Source organism: Phascolarctos cinereus, unplaced genomic scaffold (genome assembly GCF_003287225.1).
Source record: "Phascolarctos cinereus isolate Bilbo 61053 unplaced genomic scaffold, phaCin_HiC Scaffold_3;HRSCAF=262, whole genome shotgun sequence".
Lineage (NCBI taxonomy): Eukaryota > Metazoa > Chordata > Mammalia > Diprotodontia > Phascolarctidae > Phascolarctos > Phascolarctos cinereus.
The window spans coordinates 178,730,178-178,756,674 of NW_027555736.1; the positions used below are offsets into that span (position 1 = coordinate 178,730,178).

A 26,497-nucleotide genomic window follows, 5' to 3' on the forward strand; every position below is an offset into this window, starting at 1 on the left:
TTTTATATTACTGATAGCTTATAATTTCTTTCTTTAAAATTTCCTATTCATATCTTGTGGCCATTTGGAAACTAAGAAAAGGCTCTAATTCCTATAAACTTGAATCATTCTTTATACATTTTGGAAATGAAACATATATCAGAAAAATGTGCTGCAAAGATTTTTTTTCCAGTTAATTGTTTCTCTTCTGTTTTAATTGCATTGGTATTGCGTGTCCCAAACCCTTTTTAACATTATATCATTAAAACTGTCCATTTTATTTCATGTAATACTCTCTATCCATTGTTTGGCCACAAATTCTCCCTTTACTCACAGAAAGGGAATTTCTTCCTTACTCATTCATTTATCATGTGAACTTTTATGTCTAAGTCATGTATACATTTGGAGCTTATCTTGATACATATAGTGTAAAGTGTTGGTCTAGACATAGTTTCCGGCTGTTCTCCAGTTTTTTTCCAGCAGTTTTTGTTGAATAATGAGTCCTTATCCCAGGAACTGTGGTATTTGGATTTATCAAACACTAAGTGGCTCTGTTCAGCTACTTAGATATGTTGTTTACTTAACCTATCCTATTAATTGACCTTTTTCTTAACCAGCAATTATTTCAATGATTACTTCTTTGCAGTACTGAGATCTGGTTTGAGAACAGGTACTGCTAGTTCTCTTTCCTTCCCACTTTTTTTTTTAGGTGTCATTATTTCCCTTGAGATTCTTGGTCTTTTGTTTTTGCAAATGGATTTGATTATTGTTTTTTCTAACTCTATAAACGACTTCTTTGATGGTTTGGTATGACACTGAATAAATTAATTTAGATAGCAGGGTCATTTTTATTATATTGGTTCAGTCTATACATGAGCAATTAATATTCTTCCAATCATTTAGGCCTATGTGTTTTCTGAAAAGAGTGTTTTTTAGATGTATTTATATAGCTCTTATTTGTGTCTTGGTAAGGAAATTTCCAATGTTTTATACATTCTGTAGTTATTTAGATGGAATTATTCTATCTCTTTCTGCTGGGTTTTATTGATAACATACAGAAATGCTGATGATCTGCAAAGATATATTTTATTTTCTTATGTTTTATGGAAGTTATTGCTTCTATTAGCTTTTAGTTGAAATTCTAACAAAAAGTGATAATTTTGCTTCCTCTTTATGCTTATTCCTTTGGTTTCTTTTTCTTATCCCATTGCTATAGGTAGCATTTCTAACAGTATGTCAAATAACAGTGGTAGTAACAGTCATCTTTGTTTTACCTCTTGGTTTTAGATAAATCTTACTTACCAGAAGAAGGAAAAGTGTGCTCATTCCTCTGCTTTCTATTGTCTTTAATAGAAACATATTTTGTCAAAAACTTTTCTTGCATTTGTTGATATAATCATGATTTTTGTTTTTCTTATTATTAATATGATCTATTATTTTTGAACAACCCTGTATTTTTGGTAGAAAAACAAACTTGTCATAGTGTATAATCTTTGTGATGTTGTTGTAACCTCTTTGCTAATATTTTACTTAACATTTTGGGATGATATAGGGATACTAGTCCATTGTTTTCCTTTCTTTGTTTAGATGCCATGTTTAGTAATCAGGATCACATTTATATTATGGAAAGAATTTGGTAGAATCCCATCCTTTCATATTTTTGCAAATGGTTCATGAAATATTAGAATTAATTGTTCTTTGCATATTTGAGAGAATTTGATTTTAAATCCATCTGGTCTTAGGTTTTTTTTTCTTTGGGAGCATGTTTCAAGCCCACTCTTTGAAGTATCTGCTCATATTATTATATATATCACTTAATGTTTTTCAATTGTTACTTTAAAAATTATATTGATGATTTTTGTTTTCACTAAAAGTGTTCATTTGGTAATTACTGGAAAAGTATATCTAATGTTTCCCTGCTGCATATGAGGGTAGCTTCTGATTTCAGATGTAATCTCATTACAAACAGACACTCCTATTCATTATACTTATGGATTTTTTTTTAAACATAGATTAGCTCTGCACTTTGTCAAATGATTTTTCTGCATTAGTTGAAATAATCACATTTAAACAGTGCGGACTTGAAGTTGCCTAATAATGTGGTTCTACATGTTTTTATGTTCAATATAATTATGTTAACAAACTATTCTTGCATCCTTAGAATAAATCCAACTTAACCTTAGTGAATAATATTTTTTAAATGTTGTGGGGTTTTTTGCCAAGAATTTATTTGAAATTTGGTTTTTACATTAATTTTTAATAATGATATTGACATATATAGTTCATATTCATTCCTTTATCCTTCCTTAAAATATACTATAAGCCTCTTTTTTAGGCATGATTTTATTTGGCCATAGAAGGCATTTGAGAGTTTTTCAGGAAAAAAAAATTGTACAATATAGGCATTAAAGTGTTCTTTAAAGTTCAATACAATTTTCCTATAAATCCATCTGGACCAAGAATTATTTCCTTTCAAAGATCTTTTATAGCTGATTCAATTTTATTTTCTTCAGTTGGATTAAGATATATGCTGTTAATTTGAGTACTGTACATTTTGTAGATAATCTTCAATTTCTTTTAAATTCTCAACTTTGTTGTCATATTACTATGTATATGTAGTAGGCTCATGTAATTCTTATTTTGCTTATGGTGGTTTTTATTTTGTTAATCTGATTTCCCTTCCTCTTCTTTTTAATTAATTTACCTAAAGATTTATTGATTTTGCTAGTCTTTTTTAAAGAAACATTTTCAAGTCCTATCATTTCTTTAGTCTTTTTCTTTTCTGATTCATTTATTTTTGCCCTAATTTTAAAAGTTACTTCTGTTATGCTTATTTGGGTTTAATTTTTAAATTACATTTCCAGTTCACAGATCCTCCCTTTTCCTATTTTGTTAATATATGCTTTTAGGGATATAAATGTTTCTTCAGAAGATTGCTTCAGCCGCATTACGGAAATTTTGGTATGTTGTCTCATCACTATAATTCTCTTTTACACAGCTACTGTTTCTGTGGTTCATTTTTTGACCAACTCATTAATCAGGATGTCATTATTAAGTTTTCATTTAGGTTTGCTTTTCTTCTTTTAGATATTATTTTATTGTATTATAGTCTGCAAAGAACATTTTTCTATACTTTTTTTTCTATTCTCTAGCACATATTCTATTTTTACAAGGATACTATATGGCATTGATAATCATATATAAGGTTTAATGTTCCTATTCAGAAGATTTCATAAATCTTCGACCTTTAAATTATTAAATGGTTGGCTTCGTACTATAATTTTCCTGGAACTTATTTTTCTGTAAGATTTGTCCAGTTTTAAGACAGGAAAAGTAAGTTATTCTACTATTATCATATTACTCTAAATATCTCTTTGGAATTAAGATTCTATAAACTTAGGCATCATGCTATTTGGTACACATGTTTAATACTGACATTGGTTCACCATCTATGATTTCTTTAAGTATAAAAGTTTCCTTTCCTCTCTAGTGATACTGTGAATTTAAAGATAACATGATTATTATTCTTGCTTTTGGGATTCACCTGATGAATAATAAATCTCATTCTAGCTCTTTATTTGGATTCTGCACTTTTTGAATTTCTTTCCTTCATACCACAGACTGTGCGTTTTATTTTTTTAACCATTTTGTTAATCTCTTTTATTTTATTAGCTTGCTTAATGTATTCACATTTAAGTGTTTCCTGCAATGTCTTTTTAGTATTAGTTTTTTAAAAATCCCTTCTTCATATTTCTTTCATAACTGTAGTTAGTTAATTTCTTAATATTTGTTTTTGGAGTTTTACTAACAGAATATTTTATTTGCATTGGTTCCTACCCTTCCCCCTTTTTACTGTAGGAAAGCCTCAAATGCTTCTGTATTATTCATTTTTGTTAACTGAGGTTTGCAGGGTATGTCATTTTGGGACAAAGCTTGAATTCCATTGATTTTTGGTTATTACTAGCACATTCCTTTCTGTCATTTTGTGTGACTACAAAAAAACTTAGGCTATATAAATTCCCGTTACTTTACATTGGAAGCTAAAATTTATTGTTTGTTAGTGGAAGCTGGGTTCAAGATCCCCTTCTGACACACAATGCTAGGTGCAATTAATGCAAAAGAAGAAATAATGCAAATTATAAAATGTTACTTAATCACATTTAATGTGAACCAAAAGATGGTACGGTAGATAGAATGCAGGGCCTGGAGTCAGGAAGACTCATTTTCTTGACTTCAAATTTGGCCTCAGACACTAGCTGTATGACTTGGGCAAATCACTTCACCCTGTTTGCTTCAGTTCCCTCATCTATAAAATGAGCTGGAGAAGGAAATGGCAAACCACTCCAATATCTCTGCTAAGAAAACTGCAAATGGGTCACAAAGAATCAGACACAACTGAAAAACAACTGAACAACAGCTAAGAAATTCAATTAATGTGAGGTGAGTGAGCGAGTTGAGGGTTCTAATATGCTGAATCACAGTGCACATGCCTATCATTGTATGTAGATATGATGTGCCACTGTACCACTTTGCTAATAATTGTATTAATTTTTTAAAAATATCCTTAACAAAATGAACAAAAAGGAAGAATACGTTAGATGGACAAATTGCCAGTGCAAAAAAAGAAGAGGCCTATCAGTATATTTTAAATATTTCTTAATGTTTAAAATTTTTATTTTGATAACTGTTCTATTATTTTGTAATAAACTTGAAATAGAAATTAATTTTTCTTGTGCTTTGCTGTTATATTAAGTTAATAAATGGATAAAAAAACCTCATTAAAATATTTTATTACATATTTCCATTAGGCTGAAAGCAATAACCAATACTTTACATGTAATCATAACCTTGAATGGACAAATTTAAACAATACGACCACCACTCACAGAATTCATTAATCACACTAATTGGATCTGGTTGTATTGGCTGTGTGACCTTAGGCATGTTTCTTACCCTCCCAGCAACTATGATTGTAAGTTACAGAGAAGATGCATTTGTAGAAGCTGTTTTCTGATTTGGGAAGTCCCTTAAAACAGTGAAACCACAGGTGCAGTCTCCATTCCTATTCCTGTCCCTTTGTCACTAAAATTTTTTAATTTAAATACTACATCTTTTAGAGTTTGTATTTTTTTTTCTTCTTCATGGCAGAGATTCTCAATGTTTTGTTTTCTGTATTAACTAGCTCCTATATTATTTCCTTCATTCTAGTATTCATGTTTTTTTGATCTGTCATGTTCTTCTGGGAGATCTATGATATGCAGGTTATATCCTTGGGTATAGTGTCTTCAAGGACAGTTACTTTGATTTGTGTAGAATTCCTATATTCATTTAACTATTCCTATATTCATTTAATTGTTTTCTGCCATACTTTCCTTCACCTTAGGATGTGTGTTACATATCTCTCAATAACTGTCACTTCTTCACACAAATTCTAAATCGTGGATCAATTTTTTTTCTAGTTTGTAATTGTGTTTTTGTAATTTTATGTCGACAATTCTAATTTCTAAGGAATATTCATTCCTAATTTCTTCTTTCATGGATTTTATTTCCTTTAAAACCATTTTGGAGTTTTATTTTGTTGTTCTATACTCTCCTGGGAGTCTTTCATCAGCTGTTATCTCTCATACTGTTATCCCAGAGAGTTGCATTCTCTTCAATGTTTTATTTATTCTTCTTTCTTTTTTGGATCTCTCTTGACTTATCTGCTCATGTGCTGTCCTTTTATTGAGTTTTTTTCCCCCCCTTGATAACTTTTGTGTCTCAGCATCCCTTTTCTGGTTGTTCTGCCTTTGCTGGTAAGCACTCCTTTCAGGATAGGTTGGAAGACTGACTCAGCCTTTTTCAAGTAGTAGATATAGGATTTACAGGCCTGGATCTACAACATGAATAAGTTCCAGGAAAAAGGGAACAGCTCTAGTTGGGTTTTAATATCCCTTCCTTCAGGCGTGGTGCAGTTGCTCACAGTTACATCACATCCGATTTCTTCCTCTCTCTCTCTCTGTCATCTCTATCTCTTTTTCTGTCTCTATCTCTGTTGTCTCTGTCTCTGTCTCTATTTCTCTCTCATTTATGTAACTAAGAAGAATTGATGTCTGCCCCTAGGCCCAGAAGGAAGGGGAATTGGGGGAGGGGTGGATGTTCAGACAGAATCATTATAGCCTCAGAGCTATAATGATACTAAGGTCCCAGTGAAAAAAGCAGCATGTTTCTGGACTACTTGATTCCTTCTAAGCTTTTCTTTTCCTTCACCTGGCCAAGGAAAAACGAGTGTCCAATATTTCTAAGGCAGGTAAGGTGATGGGGGTAGGTAGAAGGTATTTGGATCATATCTCAAGCAACTGGGTATTCCTCCTCTAGCACTAGGCCCCACAAAAGTCTGTGAGTTTGATTGTACTCTTGCTACTGATACACAGAGCCTAAGATTACAATGAGTCATTTATATACAATTTTTTGCAGGTTATTTCCCACTGGAACATGAGCTGCTTGAGATAAAATGCCATGGTTTTATTTTTGTTGCTGTTATTTTTTGCCTTTCTTTCTAACCCTACCCCTTAGCACAGTGCTTGCTGACACAGATAAATGCTTCCATAAATACATATTGATTGACTGGTAAGAGAGAGGGACACAGTGAGTACTCTAAGTATTAGGGTTCTATAGTGTAATTCATAAAGGATTTTATACCCTGGGGGTTCTTTCTTCTGTTGATATGAGTATAATTATTCCATATTTGGCACATACTTACTTTTTAGTGGATGGATAAAGATTTAAAAATATTTGGAGAAAGTGACCAATCTACAAAACTGCAAGTTGGGACAAAAAGGAGAAATCTTAAACATAGTTTATACATGCTAATGTGACAACATTATTTTAAAAATGAACCAAAGATGCATACATAAATGGAGAAATTTCATAATTAATAAATCAAAGACCAAATCAGAGAAATGATACAAAATTATGTTAAAAAAGAGGAAAATGTATATGATTTACCATTTATATCAAGAGAAGAAAAGAAAGAGCTAGTTAATTGAGAAAGTTTTTAAAACACTAGAAAAATAACAAAGAAAATAACATCTAAATAAGCACATAATAGGGGATTTTCAAAACTGGAGAGATACAAGAAAGGAAAAAATTTAAAACAAATTGAATAATCAAATAAAGCTGTTTTTTTTCTTAAAATGGACTAATAAAATGGATAAAACATAGCTAATTCAATTTTTAAACATGAAATAAAAAAAGGAAATTAGAAAAATTAAAATGGGAAAATTCATAACAAAGGGAAAAAAATAAAGTTATAAGAGCTGAATTATGTGACAATAAAATTTAGAACTTAAAAAAAGATTGGGTTTGTATTGAAGTATAAAAATTAAAACTAGAGGCAGAGCCAAGATGATAGAGTAGATGGAGCATTCTAGCTGAACTTTCCCAACATTTCTCTCTAAACAATTTAAAAATAAGCTATCAAATCAAATTCTGGAGTGGCATAGCCAACAAAAAGGTTGGGGTGAAAGTTTTTTTACCCCTCCAAAATTTTGGAGGTTTGAAGGAGAGGTCTGTGATACTGGGGTGAAAGCTGGCCCAGAGTGCTGGGTGGCATCACAAGCTATAGTCTTTGGAAGCTGCAGGGTAATTGCAGCAGCAGTAACAGTTTTGGGAATTCTTCCCACTCAGAAACAATGAGGAGACTGGACAACTGGTGAGAAAGAGATTAAAAGGACTGCCATGTAGCCCCTGGGTACAGGACTCAAAGGCACTGGGCAAGTTCAGTGCCCACTACACAATTCCAGGTTACAGAGAGAGCTAGTTCCTGGTAGTAGTTCCAAGGCAGAGATAAGAGCATTAGAGCATTTGTGGTCATAAAGGAGCAGGGTGCCTTCCAGGGTAAGGACCAGAACACAGACCATAAAAGCAGTGACTATATACCTCTGCCAGAATCACACCACCATGGAAGTATCAAAAACTAACAGACCTCCAGAATTAGATGCAAAAACAGCAGGGTGAAAAAGTATGATGTTTGGGAAAGTGAAAAGGGAGTACAGAAGTAAGCAGAGTGGAACTTTAATATAAAGTTCAAAGTCAAGAAATAGCTTGGAAAATTGATAAAACAACATCAACAACAATGACAACAAAAAGGACCTGACCACAAACAGCTACTAAAGTGATAGGAAAACTCAAAATACAAACTCAGAAGAAAACAATGATGTAAAAATATCTACAAACAAAACCTCAAAGAAAAATGTAAATTGGACACAAACCCAACAAGAATTCCTTGAAGAGCTAAAGAAAGTGTTTTTTTTTAAAGGAACCAAAAAAAAAAAGATTTTAAAAATGAAATAAGAGAGGTAGAAGAAAACTTGAGAAAAGAAATGAAAGCAAGGCAAGAAAATTGTGAAAAGACAATTAACAGTTTGGTAAAAGAAGCAAAAAAAAAACCTGAAGAAAATAATTCCTTACAAATTAGAACTAGGCAAGTGGAAACTAATGACTCCAGGAGATGTCAAGAAACAATTAAAGCCAAAACAATGAAAAAATAAAAGACAATGTGGAACATTTAATTGGAAAAACAAGTAACCTAGAATATAAATTGAGGAGAGATAATTTAAGAATTAGTGGACTACCTGAAAACTGTGATAAAAAAAAGCCTAAACATAATATTTTAAGAAACTAAAAAGGAAAACTTCCCAGATATTTTAGAATCAGAGAACAAAACAGAAACTGAAAGAATTCACAAGTCACCTCCTGAAAGAGATTCCAAAATAAAAACTCCCACAAATATTATTGCCAAATTCCATAGCTCCCAGGTCAATGAGAAAATACTGAAAATAGCTGGAAAGAAACTATTCAAATACAGTAGAGCTACAGTTTGGGTCACGTAAGCTTTAGCAGCTACCACGTTAAGTCAGTGAAGGGCTTGGAATATAATACCCTAGAAGGCAAAGGAGCTAAGATTACAACCAAGAATTAACTACCCAGAAAAACTCAGTATAATCCCTTAAGATAAAAAAGGATATTAATAAAATAGAGAACTTTGAAACATCCTTGATGAAAAGACCACAGGTAAATAGAAAAATCTGACATTCAAATACCAGACTCAAGAGAAGTATAAAAAGATAAACATGAAAGAGATATCACATAGGACTTAATGAGATTAAACCGTTTGCATTCCTATATGGGAAGATGATACTAACAACTCCTAAGAACTTTATCAATTTTTAAAAAAAGGATGGAAAGATGACAAAGAGAAAAATGAGGAAAATTATCTCAGATAAGAGGTGCACAAAGAAGAGTATTTACAGTCGAAGGGAAAATGAGGGAGGGGGTGCAAGAAACACCTGAATCTCACTGTAATTTGAAGTGGCTGAAAGAGGGAAGAATATATGGAATAACATCCAACTGGCTATAGAAATCTGTCTTACACAATGGCAAAGTAGGAGGAAAGGGGGCTAAGAGAAAGAGGGGAAGAAGTTAGAGGAGCGAGGGCAGTGGGCAGATTAAGTTATCAGAACCAAAACACTAAAACTAACAAATGAGGAAACAGATAACCTGGATAATCTAATCTCATAAATTGAGCTATTGCTCATGCATATTGTACAAACCACAAATGATTTGCTGTGGAAAAATATTTATGGTCCCAAGAAATTTATATCGTATCAAATATTTAAAATATAAATATGCTGCTTCAGAGTATTACAAATGTTAACTATACCAATAAAGATATGAAAATTAAATTAAGGTACTAAGCAATGATAAAGTCCTAGTGTCCTTCCTTCCCCTTCTAATTAGCTAATGTTTTATTTATTTCATATTTATCCTTTACATATTTACTATGCATACTTATATGTGTAGAAACTACTTCCTACAACTCCTTGAGAGTAGAGATTATTTATCAGAATTTGTCTCACCAGGGCCTGGCACCTTGAGGTACACATAGTAGGCATATTTTGACAAATGTTTTATTGTTGATTGTCAGATGGATAAAGATGAACAATAATTAAAATGAACAGAATATAGTGAATATCTGGAATTTTTCTACTAAGAAAAATATAGGAAATATCTAAGTAGAGCTTCAAAACAACTTTCACAAAAATAAAGGGAGATCTAAATAGGTGGAGAGGTACAATGTGCATTGCCAGGTTAGGTCAATAGAGTAAAAATGTTTACAATATCTACATTAAATTGGAGATCTACCATCATACAAATCAAATTATCAAAGGAAATTATAGAATAAGATAATTATGACAACAGTAATAACAATAACAGTAATAACATTTATATAGCATTTAATATATCCCAGGCATTATGCTAAGTACTTTACAATTATCTCATTTGATCCTTATAACAGCCATGCAAAGTAGGTGCTATAAATATCCCCATTTTATAGATGTGGAAACTGAGACATATAGAGATTATGTGACTTGCTCAGGCTCAAACAGTTAGGAAGAGCCTGAGGCCCAATTTGTATTCAGGTCTTCCTGACTTCAGGCTCAGCTTTTAACTTTATTATGATCAAAATTATGAATTCTACATTTTGTAACGCTATCTTTTGTTTGATCATGAATTCTTCCCCTCCCTATAGATCTGACAATTAGACTATTCCTTGTTCTTCTTATTTGCCTATGGTGTCACCCTTTATATCTAAATCATACATCCATTTTCATCTTATCTGGTATGCGGTATGAGATGTTGGTCTATAACTAGTTTGTGTCTTATTGTTTTCCAGGTTTCCCAGCAGTTTTTGTCAAATAGTGAGTTCTTATCCCAAAAGCTGGGGCCTTTGCATTTATCAAATACTAGGTCATATGGTCATTGTTTACTGTCTTGTGTACCTAATCTATTCCGTTAATCCACCATTCTTATTTCTTAGCCAATACTAGATAGTTTTGCTTTATATTATAGTTTGAGATTTGGTACTGCTAGGTAACCTTCCTTTGTATCTTTTTTCATTAATTCCCTTGATATTCTTGACCTTTTGTCTTCCAGATGAATTTTGTTGTTATTTTTTCCAGTTCTATAAAATAATTTTTGGCAGTTTGATTGGTATGGAACTCAATAAATAATTTAGTTTAGGCAGAACTGTAATTTTTATCATATTAGCTAGGCCTAACCATGAGCAACTGATATTTTTCCAATTGTTTATATCTGACTTTATTTGTGTAAAAAAAGTTTTGTAATTTTGTTCATATACTTCCTGAGTTTGTCTTGGCAGGTAGACTTATATATTTTATGTTGGTTACTGTTATTTTAGATGGAATTTCTCTATCTCTTGCTGCTTGGCTTTATTGGTCATATAAAGAAATGTTGATGATTTATGTGATGATTTATGATTTATCTTACATCCTGCAACTTTTTAAAAGTTGTAATTATTTTAAGTAGCTTTTTGGTTGATGGTCTAGGGTTCTCTAAGTATACCATAATATCATCTGCAAAGGGCGATAGGTTTATTTCCTCATTGCATATTCTAATTCCTTCAATTTCTTTTTCTTTTATTTTTTTATTAATTTATTTTGCTTTATCAACAATCATTTCCATAAGCTTTTGAATTTTAAATTTTCCTCTCCCTCCCTCCCTCCCAAAGATGACATGAAATCTGATATAGGCTATACGTATACATTCCTATTAAACATACTTTCACATTAGTGATGTTGTAAATAAGAATTAGAACCAATAAGAGGAACCACCAGAAAGAGGAAACAAAACACAACAGAAGGAAAAAAAAATAGAAAATAGTATGCTTCGATCTGCATTCAAACTCCACAGTTCTTTCTTCGGATGTGGATAGCATTTTCCATCCTGAGGTCTTTGGAGATGTCTTAGATCCTTGTATTGCTGAGAAGGGTTAAGTCTATCAATTAGTCATGACACAACATGGCTGTTATTATGTATAACATTCTCTTCATTCTGCTCACTTCGCTCTCAATTTCTTTTTCTACTCACTGCTATAGCTAACATTTCTAATACTATATTGAATAATAGTGTGATAACAGGCATCCTTGCCTCATCCCTGACCTCAGTGGGAAGGCTTCTAGCTTATCCCCATTACAGATAATGATTGCTGATGGTTTCAGAGAGAGATAATTAGACCTTATTATTTTAAGGAATGGTCTCTTTATTTCTATGCTCTCTAGTGTTTTAATAGGAATATGATTTCTGTTGGTTTTGCTATTGATATGGAAAATTATATCAATAGTGTTCCTAATACTGAACGAACTCTGCATGCCTGGTATAAATCCCATATGTGATATAGTGCTGTAATTGCCTTGTAGTATTTTGTTCAATTTTGTATTAGTAATCTTTAGGGAAATTGTTCAATAATTTTCTTTCTCTGTTTTAGCTCTTTCTGGTTTAGGTATCAACATCATATTTGTGTAATAAGAGGAATTTGGTAGGACTCCTTCTTTGCCTATTTTCCCAAATAGTTTAAATAGTACTGGAATTAATTGTTCTTTAAACGTTTAGTAGAATTCACTTGTAAATCCATCTGGCCCTGGAGATTTTTTCTTAGGGAGTTCACTAATGGCTTGTTCAATTTCTTTTTCTAAGATGGGGTTATTAAGGCACTCTATTTCTTGATTTGGTAATTTAGGTAATTTATACTTTTGTAAATATTTTCTATTTTGTAAATATTCATTCATTTTGCTCAGTTTATTGGTACATAATTGGGCAAAATATTTCCTAATGATTGCTTTAATTTCTCCTTCATTAGTGGCAATTTCCAATTTGGTTCTCAATTGGGGACATTTAATGTGTTCTTTTTCTAGTTTTTTTTAGTTGCATACACAATTCATTGATCTGTTCTTCTATTCTGTTGATGTAAGAATTCAGAGAAATGAATTTTCCCCTAAGTGCTGCTTTGACTGCATCCTATAAATTTTGGAATGTTGTCTCATTGTTTTCATTCTCTTTAATGAAATTATTGACTGTTTCTATGATTTGTTCTTTGACCCACTTATTCTTCAATATTAGATTATTTAATTTCCAATTAATTTTTAATCTATATTTCCACTGCCCTTTGTTGAATAATTTATTGTATTATGATCTGAAAAGAATAAATTTAATATTTCTGACTTTTAAAACTTGATTTTGAGGTTTTTATGCCCTATTACATGAGAAAAATGTATATTCCTTTCTGTTCCCATTCAGCTTTCTCCAAAGTTCTGTCATATCTAACTTTTCTAATATTCAATTTACCTCCTTAGTATATTTTTTATTTATTTTTTGGTTGTGCAATGACTAGCCTTATTAGGCTTAGCTCTTCTCAGCAATGCAAGCATCTAAGACAACTCCAAAAAACTCATGATAGAAAATGCTGTCCACATCCAGAGAAAGAACTATGGAGTCTGAATGCAGATGGAAGCATACTATTTGCTCCCCTTTTCTTTTGTTCTTTTGTTTTGTTTTTTCATTCTTGTGGTTCCTCCCATTAGTTCTAATTCTTTAGAGCATGACTAATGTGAAAAAATCCTTAATATGAATGTATAAGTAGAGCCTACATCAGATGACACGACATCTTGGGGAGGGGGAGGAGGAGAAAACTAAAAACTCAAAATCTTATGGAAGTGAATATTGAAAACTAAAAATAAATAAATTATTAAAAAACAGTAAGGTTCAAGTGAAGCTTATTGCCCACTGTCCCATCTTCCCCTCCACTGTAACAAGTCTTTCACACTTAATGATGTGAAATAATTTACATCACTCTGCCTCTCCCTTTCTTCTGCACCCATTGCACTCCTCTTTGTCTTCCCTTAATTTTTTTAATGTTATTCCCTCAAATTCACCTTATACCTGTACCCTCTGTCCACGCATATTCCATCTAGTTTTACTCTTAGTGATATAATTTTTAAGAATTACAAGTATCATCTTCCCATGTGGGGATATAGTTTAGTTCTATTGACGCTCTTATGTTTCCTTTTCCCCTTTTACCTGTTTTATGCTTCTCTTGGATCTTGATATTGGAGGTCAAGTTTTTAGTGTCATTCTGGTCTTCTCCTTACTAAAGACTGAAATCCTTCTATTTCTATTTGAAATATTCGAAACTTGAAAAACTATTTGAAATCAGTGACCATTTTGCCTTTCATATATTATGTTTAATTTTGCTGGGTAAGTGATTCTTTGCTATTGTTCTAGCTCCTTTGCCTTCCAGAATATCATGTTCCGTGACCTCTAATCCTTCCACGTTGCAGTTGTCAAGTCCTGTGTGATCCTGATTGTGACTCCCTGACATCTGAATTGTTTCTTTCTAGCCACTTGCAGCATTTTTTTCCTTGACCTGATAGTTCTGAAATTAGGTTATAATGTTCCTTGGGGTTTATATTTTGGGATCTCTTTCTTGAGGAGATCAGTGGATTCTTTCAATGCCTATTTTCCTTTCTGGACCCAGGACATTAGGGCAGCTTTCCTTGAAAATTTCTTGAAAGATGCTGTCCAGGTTCTCCTTTTGATTATGGTTTTCAGATAGTTCCATGATTGTGATATTGTTTCTCTTGGATCTATTTTCCAGCTTAGTTGTTTTTCCCATAAGGTATTTTACATTTTCTTTCCTTTTTTTTCATTCAATTTTGTTTGATTGATTCTTGATGTCTCATAGAATCATTAGCTCCCACTTGCCCAATTTTAACTTTTAAGGCATTGTTTTCCTCCATTAGCTTTTGTACTTTCTTTTCCTTGGCTAATTGTAATCTTTAAGGAGTTGTTTTCTTCAGTGAATTTTTGTTATCTCCTTTCCCATTTGGCTAATTCTACTTTTTAAGCAGTTTTCCAAGCTGCTGACTCTTTTTTCCCCATAATTTGCTTGCACCTCTCTCATTTCTCTTCCCAATTCTTCTACCTATCTTATATGATTTTTAAGCTCTTTCATGAGTTCTTTCTGGGCTTGAGACCACTTCCCATTTTTCTTTGGGGTTTTGCCCATAGGTGTTTTGACATTGTTTTCCTCTTCTGAGTTTGTTTCTTGGTCTTCCTGTCACCATAACTTTCTATGGTCAGATTCTTCTTTTGTTGCTTTTTGCTTATATTTTTTTTCTTTTTTTTTTTTTTTTGCAGGGAGGTTCCTTTCTTTTAAATATGAACTCCATTCCCAGGGTGGAAGGGGCACGGTATCTGGCTTCTTGTGCTAGTAGCTGCAGGCCCTGGCTGTTTACATAGTGTTATGCTGATGTTGCACTGAGGCTCACAGGGGACCCTTGTATGTGGTGCTGAGTGGGTAGGGTAGGGGAGTTAGCTGGTGCTGCTGGAGGCTGTAGGGGTCTGGCAGCTTACCTGGTGCTCAGCTGGGTTCCTAGTGGTTATGTCTGGCATGTACTGAGGTCTGGTGGGGTTTATCTTCATTGCCCTGGTGCTACACTGAAGCACATGGAGGTCTGACCTACTTTCTCATCATGCTGGAGGATGCCTGCTTACCTTGTGCTATTTTGAAGCATGTGGAGGTCTAGCTGCTGGAACTATACTGAAGTACATGGTGTTTCTTGGAGCTGGAGTCTGCCAGTTCCCCTAGCTATGCAAAGGCATGTGGGGGTCCTGTTGTTAGCATTTGCCTGCTCCACCACACTGGGGCTCATGATCTCCTAGTGGTTTGCTGAGGTAGGATTTACTGTGATGCTTTCTGTCCTGGAATGTGCTCCCCTTTTGCCTGAGTGAGATGGACCTTTCCTGCCAATTCTTCAAACCTCCTGAGCTAAAAGACCACTCTGCCCCATCTTTTACTGGCTTTGCTGTTTCAGAATTTGTTCTGGGGTACCATATTATGGTTGTTTGGAGGTAAATATGGGAAAGCTACAGTGATTTACTGCTTATTCTGCCATCCTGACTCCTGGAACTAGAAGACTCCCACAAAACTATTTCTTTATTACACGTACAAAGTGCAGTGTGGCAGTTGAAAACAGGAGAAATTTCCTGGCTTGTATTTTTAATAGAAATTCTACATCATGACCTCTTCCAAGCAAAATAATTCCATTGACTTCAATTCAATAACCATTATTATTTCTATACTACGTGCAAAGCACTGCGCAGGTGCTGGGTGAGATACAATGATGATTAAGATATGGTCCCTTGCCCTCATGGAATTTATAATTTAATGGATGGGGAACATGGATATCTTACTGCAACTATACTAATAACATCTTTGGGAGGACAGATAATTCCTAAGACATGATGAGCTAAGTAATTCTGGTATTTGTAAATTATTATTTTTTTTTACAACTAGCCAAGAGGCACTACTAATAGCTATTTATAGAACACCTTTTTATCTTGAGAGTATGACGGATTAGCATAAGAGGACCTAAGTTCAATTCCCAACTGCATTACCTTACCCTTTCTGGATCTCAGTCACTTCTTCCTTAACATGAGGAGGTCATACTACATGACTTTTAGCATTCCTTCTATCTCTAAATCTAAGATCTATTTATTAATTTACTTAGTTTTTTAAAAAAAGTTCCCTCTCTTACAACTTCACCCATTTTTAACCATAACAGTCATTTTTGCATATAGCCTCATTGCCCAAATATGTAGATCTAGGATACTCTATCTCATGGAAAAGGTACATATTCTTTGTCTCTCAAATAATAAATACTAGGCGTTCAATAAAAAAAAAAAATTAGCGTACCATATACAAGACTATAGAATGGCTGTGTCAGGGAAAACTCTGGAATATTCAGTCCAGAAAATATCTTTTAATTTACGTTTTGAAAAGTTATAAAGTTAACTGTCAGGAGCTATGAGCAGTATTAACACTCAGGTCAGCATTTTCCCCACAAGAGTCTCATATTTCTAAGTCTGAATTTTTTCACACTCTCAAGGGAGGGGGGTTTATGTTGAGGTTTTTATATTTCATTCTTGAAGATATTTAAATTCTTATAAAGCATATAAATAAAGCTCCTTCCTATTTTCCAAGTACATAAGAGAATCATGGCACTGAAATAGTGACTAAGGGTTATGAACAATATCAATTTCATTTCATTTATTAAACAAACACTTGTTATGTGACTACTATGTGCAAAATACTATTTACTTGTAAAAAAATATAGTTTCTGACTTCAAGGAGCTCACAATTGTTGATGGGGTAGATAAACCATGTATACAGTAAAATATAATTTAAATTAGAGTATAAGTATGTATAACTAGCATGAGAACAAATTCTGGAAAAATCATTTCTATGTGGGAAGTTAAAGACTACATAGAAAAAGTGACATCTGAAATAAACTGGTAAAAAAGAAAAAGATCCTGAAAACAGAGTGACCAATTATTAGATTATTACAATAGTTCACACAGAAGGTAATGATGCTTGAATCCATCAAATTGTACCACCCCTACATTATCTTTTAATTTTGAAGTAAAAGTTCATTTGCATGTAGAACATCTGGATCTCTAAACATATTTTCCATGTGTTTCTCTGGAATTTCCCTTACCATCTCCTTTACTGCCACTGACCAAGAAATCTTCTCTACCAATCCCCAATTTCCTTCACCTTCTACCACCAAATTTGACTTTAGTGGCAGTGGGGAAGGAAAGCAGTTTCCACAGTTGTGCCACTTGCTATCTCATTTATTTTCAAGGTATGTCTTCTGTTGAGTTTGGAAGGGTCAAGTTTTATTATCTTCATTTTATAGATAAGATGAACTTTGGCATAGATGGAACAAATTATTTGTCTAAGGTTAATTAATGGTAAAGCAGGGACTTGAACCCAGTTTTCTGGTTCAGTGATTTATACAGTGAAAAACTTATGATGCCATTAGATGAATGGAATATGCATCAATTGCACATAACCTCTGGTCCATTTATGTGCAAAGGTTTTAAAGATAAAGAGGAAGCAAGATGTAGTGTATAGGGCAGCTGGGAGTCAGGAAGTCCTGTGTTCTAATTTCATCTTAGATGCCAATTGTGAGACACTGGGTAAGTCTTTTAACCTCTCTGAGCCTCTGTTTCCTCATCTGTAAAATGATGGGGTGGGAGCCAATGGCCTTTAAGGTTCCTTCCTGTTTTAAATCTATGATCTTAAGACTTATATCTGGAAGTTTCTCATTAGATGCTTTTACGTCCATTGTAAGCAGGATACATGTTATACAGTGATTTTATACATACTTATGTTACTTCATTCATATATGTGTTTATGGTTATTTACTAATCCTCATATGAGAAGGAACTTGTAAAATAAGGGAAACTGTTTTGCTATGTCTCTAAGAAAAATCTTAATATTTTATTTTAAATTTAATATATATGTACAAAATTTGGGATACAGGACCATAAACTACCCAAGAGCCAGTAGATTTTTCCACTATTATGTCTAGTATTAAACAAATAAAATTTTTAGAGTGGTGGTGTTATATCTTTCTTACTCTGAAGTTTCTTAATAATTCCTGAGAATTGCACTAACAAGTTAAAAGATGAGTATGTAGTCATTTCATCTTATTTAATATGGTTAAATCCCATTACTCAAAAAGATTAGTTTCTTTAGGCTCTTTTAAATATCTGATTTCTCTTGGGCAGTGATGCAGGTGATGGTTGTACATATTAAATTCAAGAATTCACATACACTATGTATAAGAGATAAAGTATAGAAAGATGGATCTTTTTTTTTTTTTTGGCTGTTAGAATCATTGTGCTCTAGGAACACTGTCCAATTAGTTGTATTTTGTGTTTTCTTTCTGTAAACACATAACATTCACCTTGTATAAGGAATGGGAAAAATGGTAAACGAGCAAGGAAATTTTATATAACTGTGTTATTCTGGAAGTCAATATTTCCAAATAAGTGAAGGTTAGTAACCACTGTATGTATGTGTGTGTGTGTGTGTGTTGTGTGTGTGTGTGTGTGTGTGTGTGTACAGATATATATGTATATATACATATACACACACACTGTTATGTATGTGTGGAGTAGGAAAAGAGAATTATAGTAATCTAGCATAATTTTTAAATATTCCAACTCTAACGATGTTTTATTTAATCCACAAAATTTGCATTGATCTTTTAACACACCTGGCTTACCTTCCTGGGAATATTCATTTATTTTTTCCCATCTAAGCCAAATTGTTGCATGTAGTGAATACACTTAAGAAGTTTGACATAACCACAAAATTTCAAATTCTCAGAGGAAAAAAACTGAATAAATTAATTATAACTTCAATGTGAATGGGACATTTATAGCAACTCTCTTTGTGGTGCAGGAATCCCCATCAACTGGAGAAAGGCTGAACAAGTTATAGCATATTGTTGTGATGGAATACTACAAGAAATGATAAGCTCAATGCTCTTAGAAAGGCATGGAAAGACTTGCCCAAAATGATAAACAGTAAAGTGAGCAGAACCAAGAGAACATTGTATATAATAATCACAATATTGTTTTAAGAATGGCTTTGAGAGACTGCCATTTTGACTATTATAAATACAAAAATTAAAAATAAAAGACATATTAAGAAAGAGGTTATCTGCATCCAGAGAAAGAAATGACAAATAGAAGTATATAGAGAATAATTTTACATACATATGTAAAATATATACATATGCGTATATACATACACACACACACACACATATACCTATTTGTTTCTAATGGTAGCTGTTTCTAGGGTAGGAGCTGGGGAGGGAAGAGAAAAAAGGGGTAAAAAAGAAATTTACATGATAAATTTGTTATGTATTTGAAGGGAATAGCAAGTTGTACATGGTAGCTTTGCAGTTTCCTGTGCAATCATCTTTTTTATTGTACTATGTTATGGAAATGCTTGTTTTGTTCTGTGAATTGAATTTTAAAAAGAAGAAGGGTAGGAGGGCATGGGCCCAGAGAGGAGACTCCATGGTAAACAGAAAATAGAAAGATCATGGGGAGGGCCAAGGGTAGAGGTGGAATGTGCACATGATAATGTACACAGGGAAATTTTTACCACAGAGCAGTACTTCTGTCTTCATCACCTCCCACAGGGTGATACTTTGAAGAATGAGGCACAACAGAGAAAAAGGGGTCAGGGGGCAAAATCTACAAGGCATAGAAACAGAAATTCTTTAGAAAACTACAAATTGGCACTTTAGTAACTTTAATTCCATGTGGAGCATAAAGAGACTAAAGAAGGAAAAAATAAGTAGAAAGACTAAATCAAAGAGTAAATGCTTAGAACAGATAAAAAGAAAGGAGAGTTAAGGAAAAGAATGGAGTAAAGGAAATGTTTTTAGAAAAAGGTTCAAAAAATTAAAGCTGAAAGGGAGGAAAGGCATATATTAATTACTTGACAGGAAAAAAAGGTTAAGATAGAGTTATTTGGGTTATAACAACATAATATACATACAGTAATAATAATAAACTATTTGCTATTGCAGCTAATTAAATCCTTCCTTCACAGTTCAAAAGGCACCATAAGGATTTTTCAGTGCCTCAAGGTGATCATAATGAATGTCAAATAACTAGCCATGTGAACTCAAACAATTCTTTCACCTGAACTTTAATTTCTTCTGATTAGTGAAATGGAAATGCTTGGCTAGGTAAGAGTCTCTAAAATCTCTTTAGATAATAATACTTTCCTCTAAATGTGCAGAAATAACAGTTGACAAAAATTTCTAGTTATGAAAACTTCTAATTAGACATTTTAAAATTTTAACTCACTTTATCTAGTTTTTATATTCAAATTTTCTTCTGGAGATTGCAAATTGAGATGTGTTTTGGTATACCTTTTTCTTTTGTTATAGAACTAGTTAGTTAAGTTATGCTTTGGGACATTCAATTTCAAGGGGGTGCCTGAAAGGGTTGTCCAGATAAGAAGAACCAGACTAAATTTTTCCATATACTATAATTGTATGGACACTTTCAAAATGGTTATTTGACACAGAAAAAACACGTATGTATACTGAAATATGCCAACTATGGCCATGTAAGCAAAGCACTGAATAAAATTTAAGACTCGCAGCTCTTAACTGATTGACCAGTCTCCCTCTCCTTCCCTTTACTGCTAGTATCTTCCTAACGGTCATGTATGTAGGTACATAGTTTTTGCATGTTGTCTCTTCAGTTAGAATGTGACTTCCTTCAGGGCAGTCAGTCAACTAGCATTTATAAAGAGCCCACTATTTACCGCACTGTGCTAAACCTGGGAATAAAAATAAAAGTAGAAAGACAGTCTTTCCTTTTAGGAGCTTAAATTTGAACACAGGAAGACAACATAAAAAAGGCAGTTGAAAAGGCAGGTAGGGGTGAGACTGGGACATATATGGGAAGTGGGGAGGGGAACATGGTAGAGGAAGTCCAGAGTGCAGCCTGGAGAGGAATGAGACATGGCCAACTTGGGCACCCTCCTTAAATGGAACTTCTGGGAGGAGTCTTCCAGTAAGAAGAGACTACAGAGGCAGAGGGAACTCCTAAATTGTGAATTCCAGGGCTGGAGCAATGCATCAGGATGAAGAAGTTTCTGGGGCATAGTTTTGCCTTTCTTGTATCCTCAGGAGCTGGGGCAGCATATGGCACATAGTAGGCACTTAACAGCTTGTTGACTTATTTCACCAGTCCTGAGAGATTAAACTCTTCCTTTCAACAAGGATATTTCCTAACACACACACACACACACACACACACACACACACACACACACAGATACAGAGACACACACAGAAGTAGTGTAAAGGATGGATTGCTAGAATAATGATCAAAAAGATCTGGGTTCAAATTCCATAGCTGACACTTATTAGTTGTGCAACTTTAAGTATGTTAATCACCACTTTTAGCTATTTAATTTCCTCATCTGTAAAATTAAGAGAGTAATAGCTATAGCTCTTCACAGGGGTTTTTTGAAGCTCAAATAAAATACTTTGTAAATTTTTTAAAAAACTGTCTATGATGTGCAACATCAGAAAATATTATTAAATTGGTTTGAATATAGGCTACCTTCAAATATGTTTCATCCCCCAAAACAAAGTTTCCTTGAAAGAAAAGCAAACAACAATAGGTATACATTGAAAAATAACACTGATCATTTATTTGGTCATGCTACGGTTTCATAAAATGAAATCTAGGAGGAAAGTAGTTTATATTAGCCAAAGATATTGCTTGAAAAACTTTAGCTAGCAATGACATAAAAATACTTAAATAACAATTGTTCAGCAATTAATTTTAAAGGATAAAGAAAAATAACACTGAAATTGCCTTAAAGATACTTAATATTATTTTTGTATGAGAATTGTTTCACTACCATGTAAAATATTCCCCAACTTTCTCCACATTTCTCAAGGTCATAGTAATGGTACTTAGAATAGCAAGGGAAAAAAAAGCAAATTTTATAATATACTATATCGTATAGTCAACTTTCTTGGGCCTCAGGCCAATGGGCTAATTTATAAGACTTTTAAAGAACTCAAATATTAGAAACTTAAAACTTGCTTTTCTCATGCTTTTAATGTGAAGCTAAATTTACCAAGTGATAGCACATTTTCTTCTCCTTTGAAATACATATATTGAATAAGTATAAGTAATTCTTACCTCACAGAGATCAGACTCCACTTGATCCAGTGTTTTTCCAAGATGTTTATCTGGATCTAAGCCTACCAAAAAATGGAAGGGTTTTTTTTTGGAATTTTTGTTTTTAGAGATGAGTACTTGCAAGATAGATATCCGACAAGTTCATTGTTTTTAAAACCAAAACAAGCCTTCTATACCCTCTTTCTAGCCTATGTTATGTATGTAACACTGTTTCAATCAGAAAGTATACATACCTAAGCAAATACTATTAGTAACTAGATTCAGTCCTGGGGGAAAAAAAATAAGCTCCCTTTCTTTTTCATTGTGTGTGAACCAAATTATGAATTTTTTTTAAGTTTTCCATTTTGAAAAATTTTACTTAATAATTCAAGTCAATCCAACAATCATTAACCACATAGCTATGATAGACACTGATGATTCAAATATTAAAAACAATACACTTTCTTCCTTTAAGACACTTACAATAGGAAGAATATACCACATATATAATTATGATGCAAGGTACCATATGACAGAGGTAAAGGAACGATTCAGATAATTGTTCAATGAAAATGAGAGGAGGAGATGATCTTTTTCAGAAGGGAGAAGTAAGAGTCAAAGAAAACTACCAGGAAAAAGTGGTATCTTATCAAAGCCTCAGAGGAAGGAAAGAATTTCAATAAGCAGAGTTAAGTAGAAAACCATTCATTCAGTCAGTAAATAAGCATTTATTAAGCTCTACAATAGGCACTGTGCTGACACTGGGAATAAGAAGAAAATAAAAAGACAGTCCAACATGAAAACAATTATATACAATAGGGGAAAAAACACAAAAAAACTATTGTAACAAATAAGCAGTCAAGCGAAACTTATACACACAATGGCCATGTCCAAAAATGTATGTCTTTGAACTTTGTGTCCTTGACCTCTCACTCAGGAGGAGGGCAATATGCTTCATCATAGGTCTTTTGGAGATAAAGAGGCATTGATCCTGACTTAGGTCTCTTAAAATCGTTTTTCTTTGAAATGTTTCTGGGCTCATATAAATCGTTTTCCCAATTCTATTCATTTGACTCTGCATAATTTCATAGAATTCAGGATTTTCTGAAGTCATCTTTTTGCACTTCCTACAGCAAAATATTGCATTAATTCAGCCATTCCCCAGTTGTTTAAGAGGAAGTCAAAGGCATCCCTTTGGATTCTAATTCTTTGATTTTCTTTTTTGTTTATTCCTTTCCCTTTTAGAAGCTCTTATTCCATTTCTCCACCATTCAATGAATGTTGATTTCCCATTATGTTTTTTAATCTCAGCAGACTCATTCAATATTACTATTCATTTAAAGAATACATATTTTCAAAATTTTCTATTACTAGCCAAACATAAGAAAATATGTTAAGTGCTTAATAAGTACTTTATAATGATTAATTTCTGATTAACTATATTCTTCCATACATCTGTGTACTGCAACAGATTCGGAACAATATTATCTCTCAATATTTAGCACCCATTTTATCTAACAACGATTAGTACAACTTATCTGAATGACAAGGTCATAAACAGTAGTAGAACAAAATTGCAAAGTTATGAAGGTTATATGTAAATCTGCCAAGTGAAGAAGTTTAGACTAGTGTTGCTCAGGTTCAGGGTACTGAGGAACAGAGATAGGGCCACACCTACCTTAAAATGATTGAACTACAAGGTGTATTATAAATGACACCCTCAGACCTATACTGGGGTACTTTGACAGGCATATATCCACTTACACAAAAATGATTCAAGAGGATGCATGTTTTATCTTGCCTTGATTTTTTCAATTTGTTTGTTTCTTATCTTGTTCAAGGAAAATGGGGCTGGACATATAATATGTCCCAATAGGTTGGTACTATCCAGACCCAAAGCCCAAAACCAAAAGGCCTACAATGTCTAGGGACTGTGTTTTTATATTCAGATTTGTTTTTTAATATTCAATTTTATATTCTTTCCTCTCCAGACAGTACTGAAGACATCTCCATAGGACTTTGTTATGTTATAGAAATCTCTGCACACTGGAAATTTACTCTACCACAAGACTACGTGTCATATTTTAAAGTACCCTCATCCCCTGAAGCCTCTCTCTTACTGGATGGTTCTTCCTAGAATTCCATCTTAAAGAGGCAGCTCAGGCCAACCATGAGTTCATTCCTGTTTAGGGTGCACTGCTCACTCATCTCCGAAGGAATTTTTCTGCCATAGGTCCTCTCCATCTTCTTCTTTTCAATTGTTATTTTCCCTTATTAGAAGGTAAGCTTTTGAGGGCAAAGATTATCTTTCTGCTTATATTTGTATTCCCAGCTCTTAGCAAAGTACCTAGCAAATAGTAAGCACTTAAAAATGTTAGCTGAATTCAGTTAAACAAAGTAACAACGTAAAAGAGAGAAGTATCTTTCCAAGTTAAACAAACTGGAAGTCACCTTGAATACTCCAATCATGAGTAGGTGAGATGAGTTTGTGTCAAAAATTCTTTAAAAGAGGTAGACTCTTTAAAAGAGAGAAAAAAAAGCAAATCACTAGTATTAAAAATGAAAAGGGTGAAATGCCTCTAACAAAGATGAAATTAAAGCAATTATAAGGAGTTATTTTGCCCAGTTATATGCCAATAAACTTTACAATTTAAGTGAAATGGAAGAATGTTTATTAAAATATAAATTGCCTAGATTAACAGAAGAGGAAATAGACTATCTAAATAGACCCATTTTAGAAAAAGATATTGAATAGGCCATAAATGAGCTACCTAAGAGAAAAGCATCAGGACCAGATGGATTTACAAGTGAATTCCATCAAACATTTAAAGATCAACTAATTCAAATATTAAATAAATTATATGGAATAATAGGTGAAGAAGAGATTCTACCAAACTCTTTTTATGAAATAAATATGATAGTGATACCTAAACCAGGAGGAGTAAAAGCAGATAAAGAAAATTATAGACAATTTCATTAATGAATATGGATGCAAAAATCCTGAATAAAATACTAGCTAAAAGATGGCAATATATTACAAAGATTACACATTATGATCAAGTGGAATTTATACCAGGAATGCAGGGATGGTTTAACATAAGGAAAACTATTAACATAACTGATTACATCAATAATAAAAGTTTAAAAAATGTGATTATATCAATAAATGAAGAAAAAGGTTTTGATGAAGTTCAACACTCATTTCTAATAAAAACACTTGAAAGTATTGGTATAAATGGATTTCTCATTAAATTGATAAAAAATACTTATCTAAAACCATCAGGAAGCATTATTTGTAATAGGAATAAACTTACAAGCCTTCACAGTAAGATCAGGTGTGAAACAAAGATGCCTACTGTCATCAATATGATTCAATACTGTATTGGAAATCTTAGCAATAGTGATAAGGGAACAAAAAGAAATTGAAGAATCAGATAGAGAATGAGGTGATAAAACTCTCTCTTTTTGCAGACAATATGATGATATTTATGGAAAACCCAAAGATTCAACTAAAAATTTAGTTGAAACAATTAATAACTTTAGCAAAGTAGCAGGATATAAGTAAATCCATATAAATTATCAGCATAGATGAGAATAAAAAATACCCCATTGTAAATAACTCTGGAGAGTATAAAATGTATGGGAGTACACCTGTCAAAACAAACCCAGGAACTATATAAAACTATATAAGCAAAAATATTTTTAAAAAACCCACCTTTTTCTATAAATAAAATTAGATTTAAATAATTGAAGAAATACTAATTCATGGGTAGGCAGGGTCAATATAATAAAAATGATAATTTTATCCAAACTAATTAATATATTCAATGTCATCCAATTAAATTACTAAAAAATTATTTACTGAATTAGAAAAAATAATAAAATTCATTTGGAAAAACAAAAAGTCAAGAACATCAAAGGAAGTAATGAAAAAAAAAAGTAAAGGAAGGAGGTTTAGCAGTACCAGACCTTAAACTATATTATACGGCAGTAATTATCAAAACTGTCTGGTACTGGCTAAGAAATGGAAAGATAAATCAATGGAATATAGTAGACAAATAATTTACAGTAGCAAATAAACATGATAATCTTGTAT

The 26,497-nt window shown here is 32.8% G+C and overlaps 1 protein-coding gene across 4 annotated transcripts in view; it reads right to left on the reverse strand.

Annotated features, from left to right (window-relative positions):
- DPH6 (diphthamine biosynthesis 6) overlaps positions 1 to 26,497 on the reverse strand; it is a 470,106-nt gene that overhangs the window by 263,623 nt on the left and 179,986 nt on the right. For all 4 annotated transcript variants that reach the window (XM_020993930.2, XM_020993810.2, XM_020993745.2 and 1 more), the window contains one exon: positions 22,423 to 22,484. In XM_020993930.2, the coding sequence (XP_020849589.1) occupies positions 22,423 to 22,484 (62 nt within the window). The remainder of the gene's footprint in view (positions 1 to 22,422; positions 22,485 to 26,497) is intronic.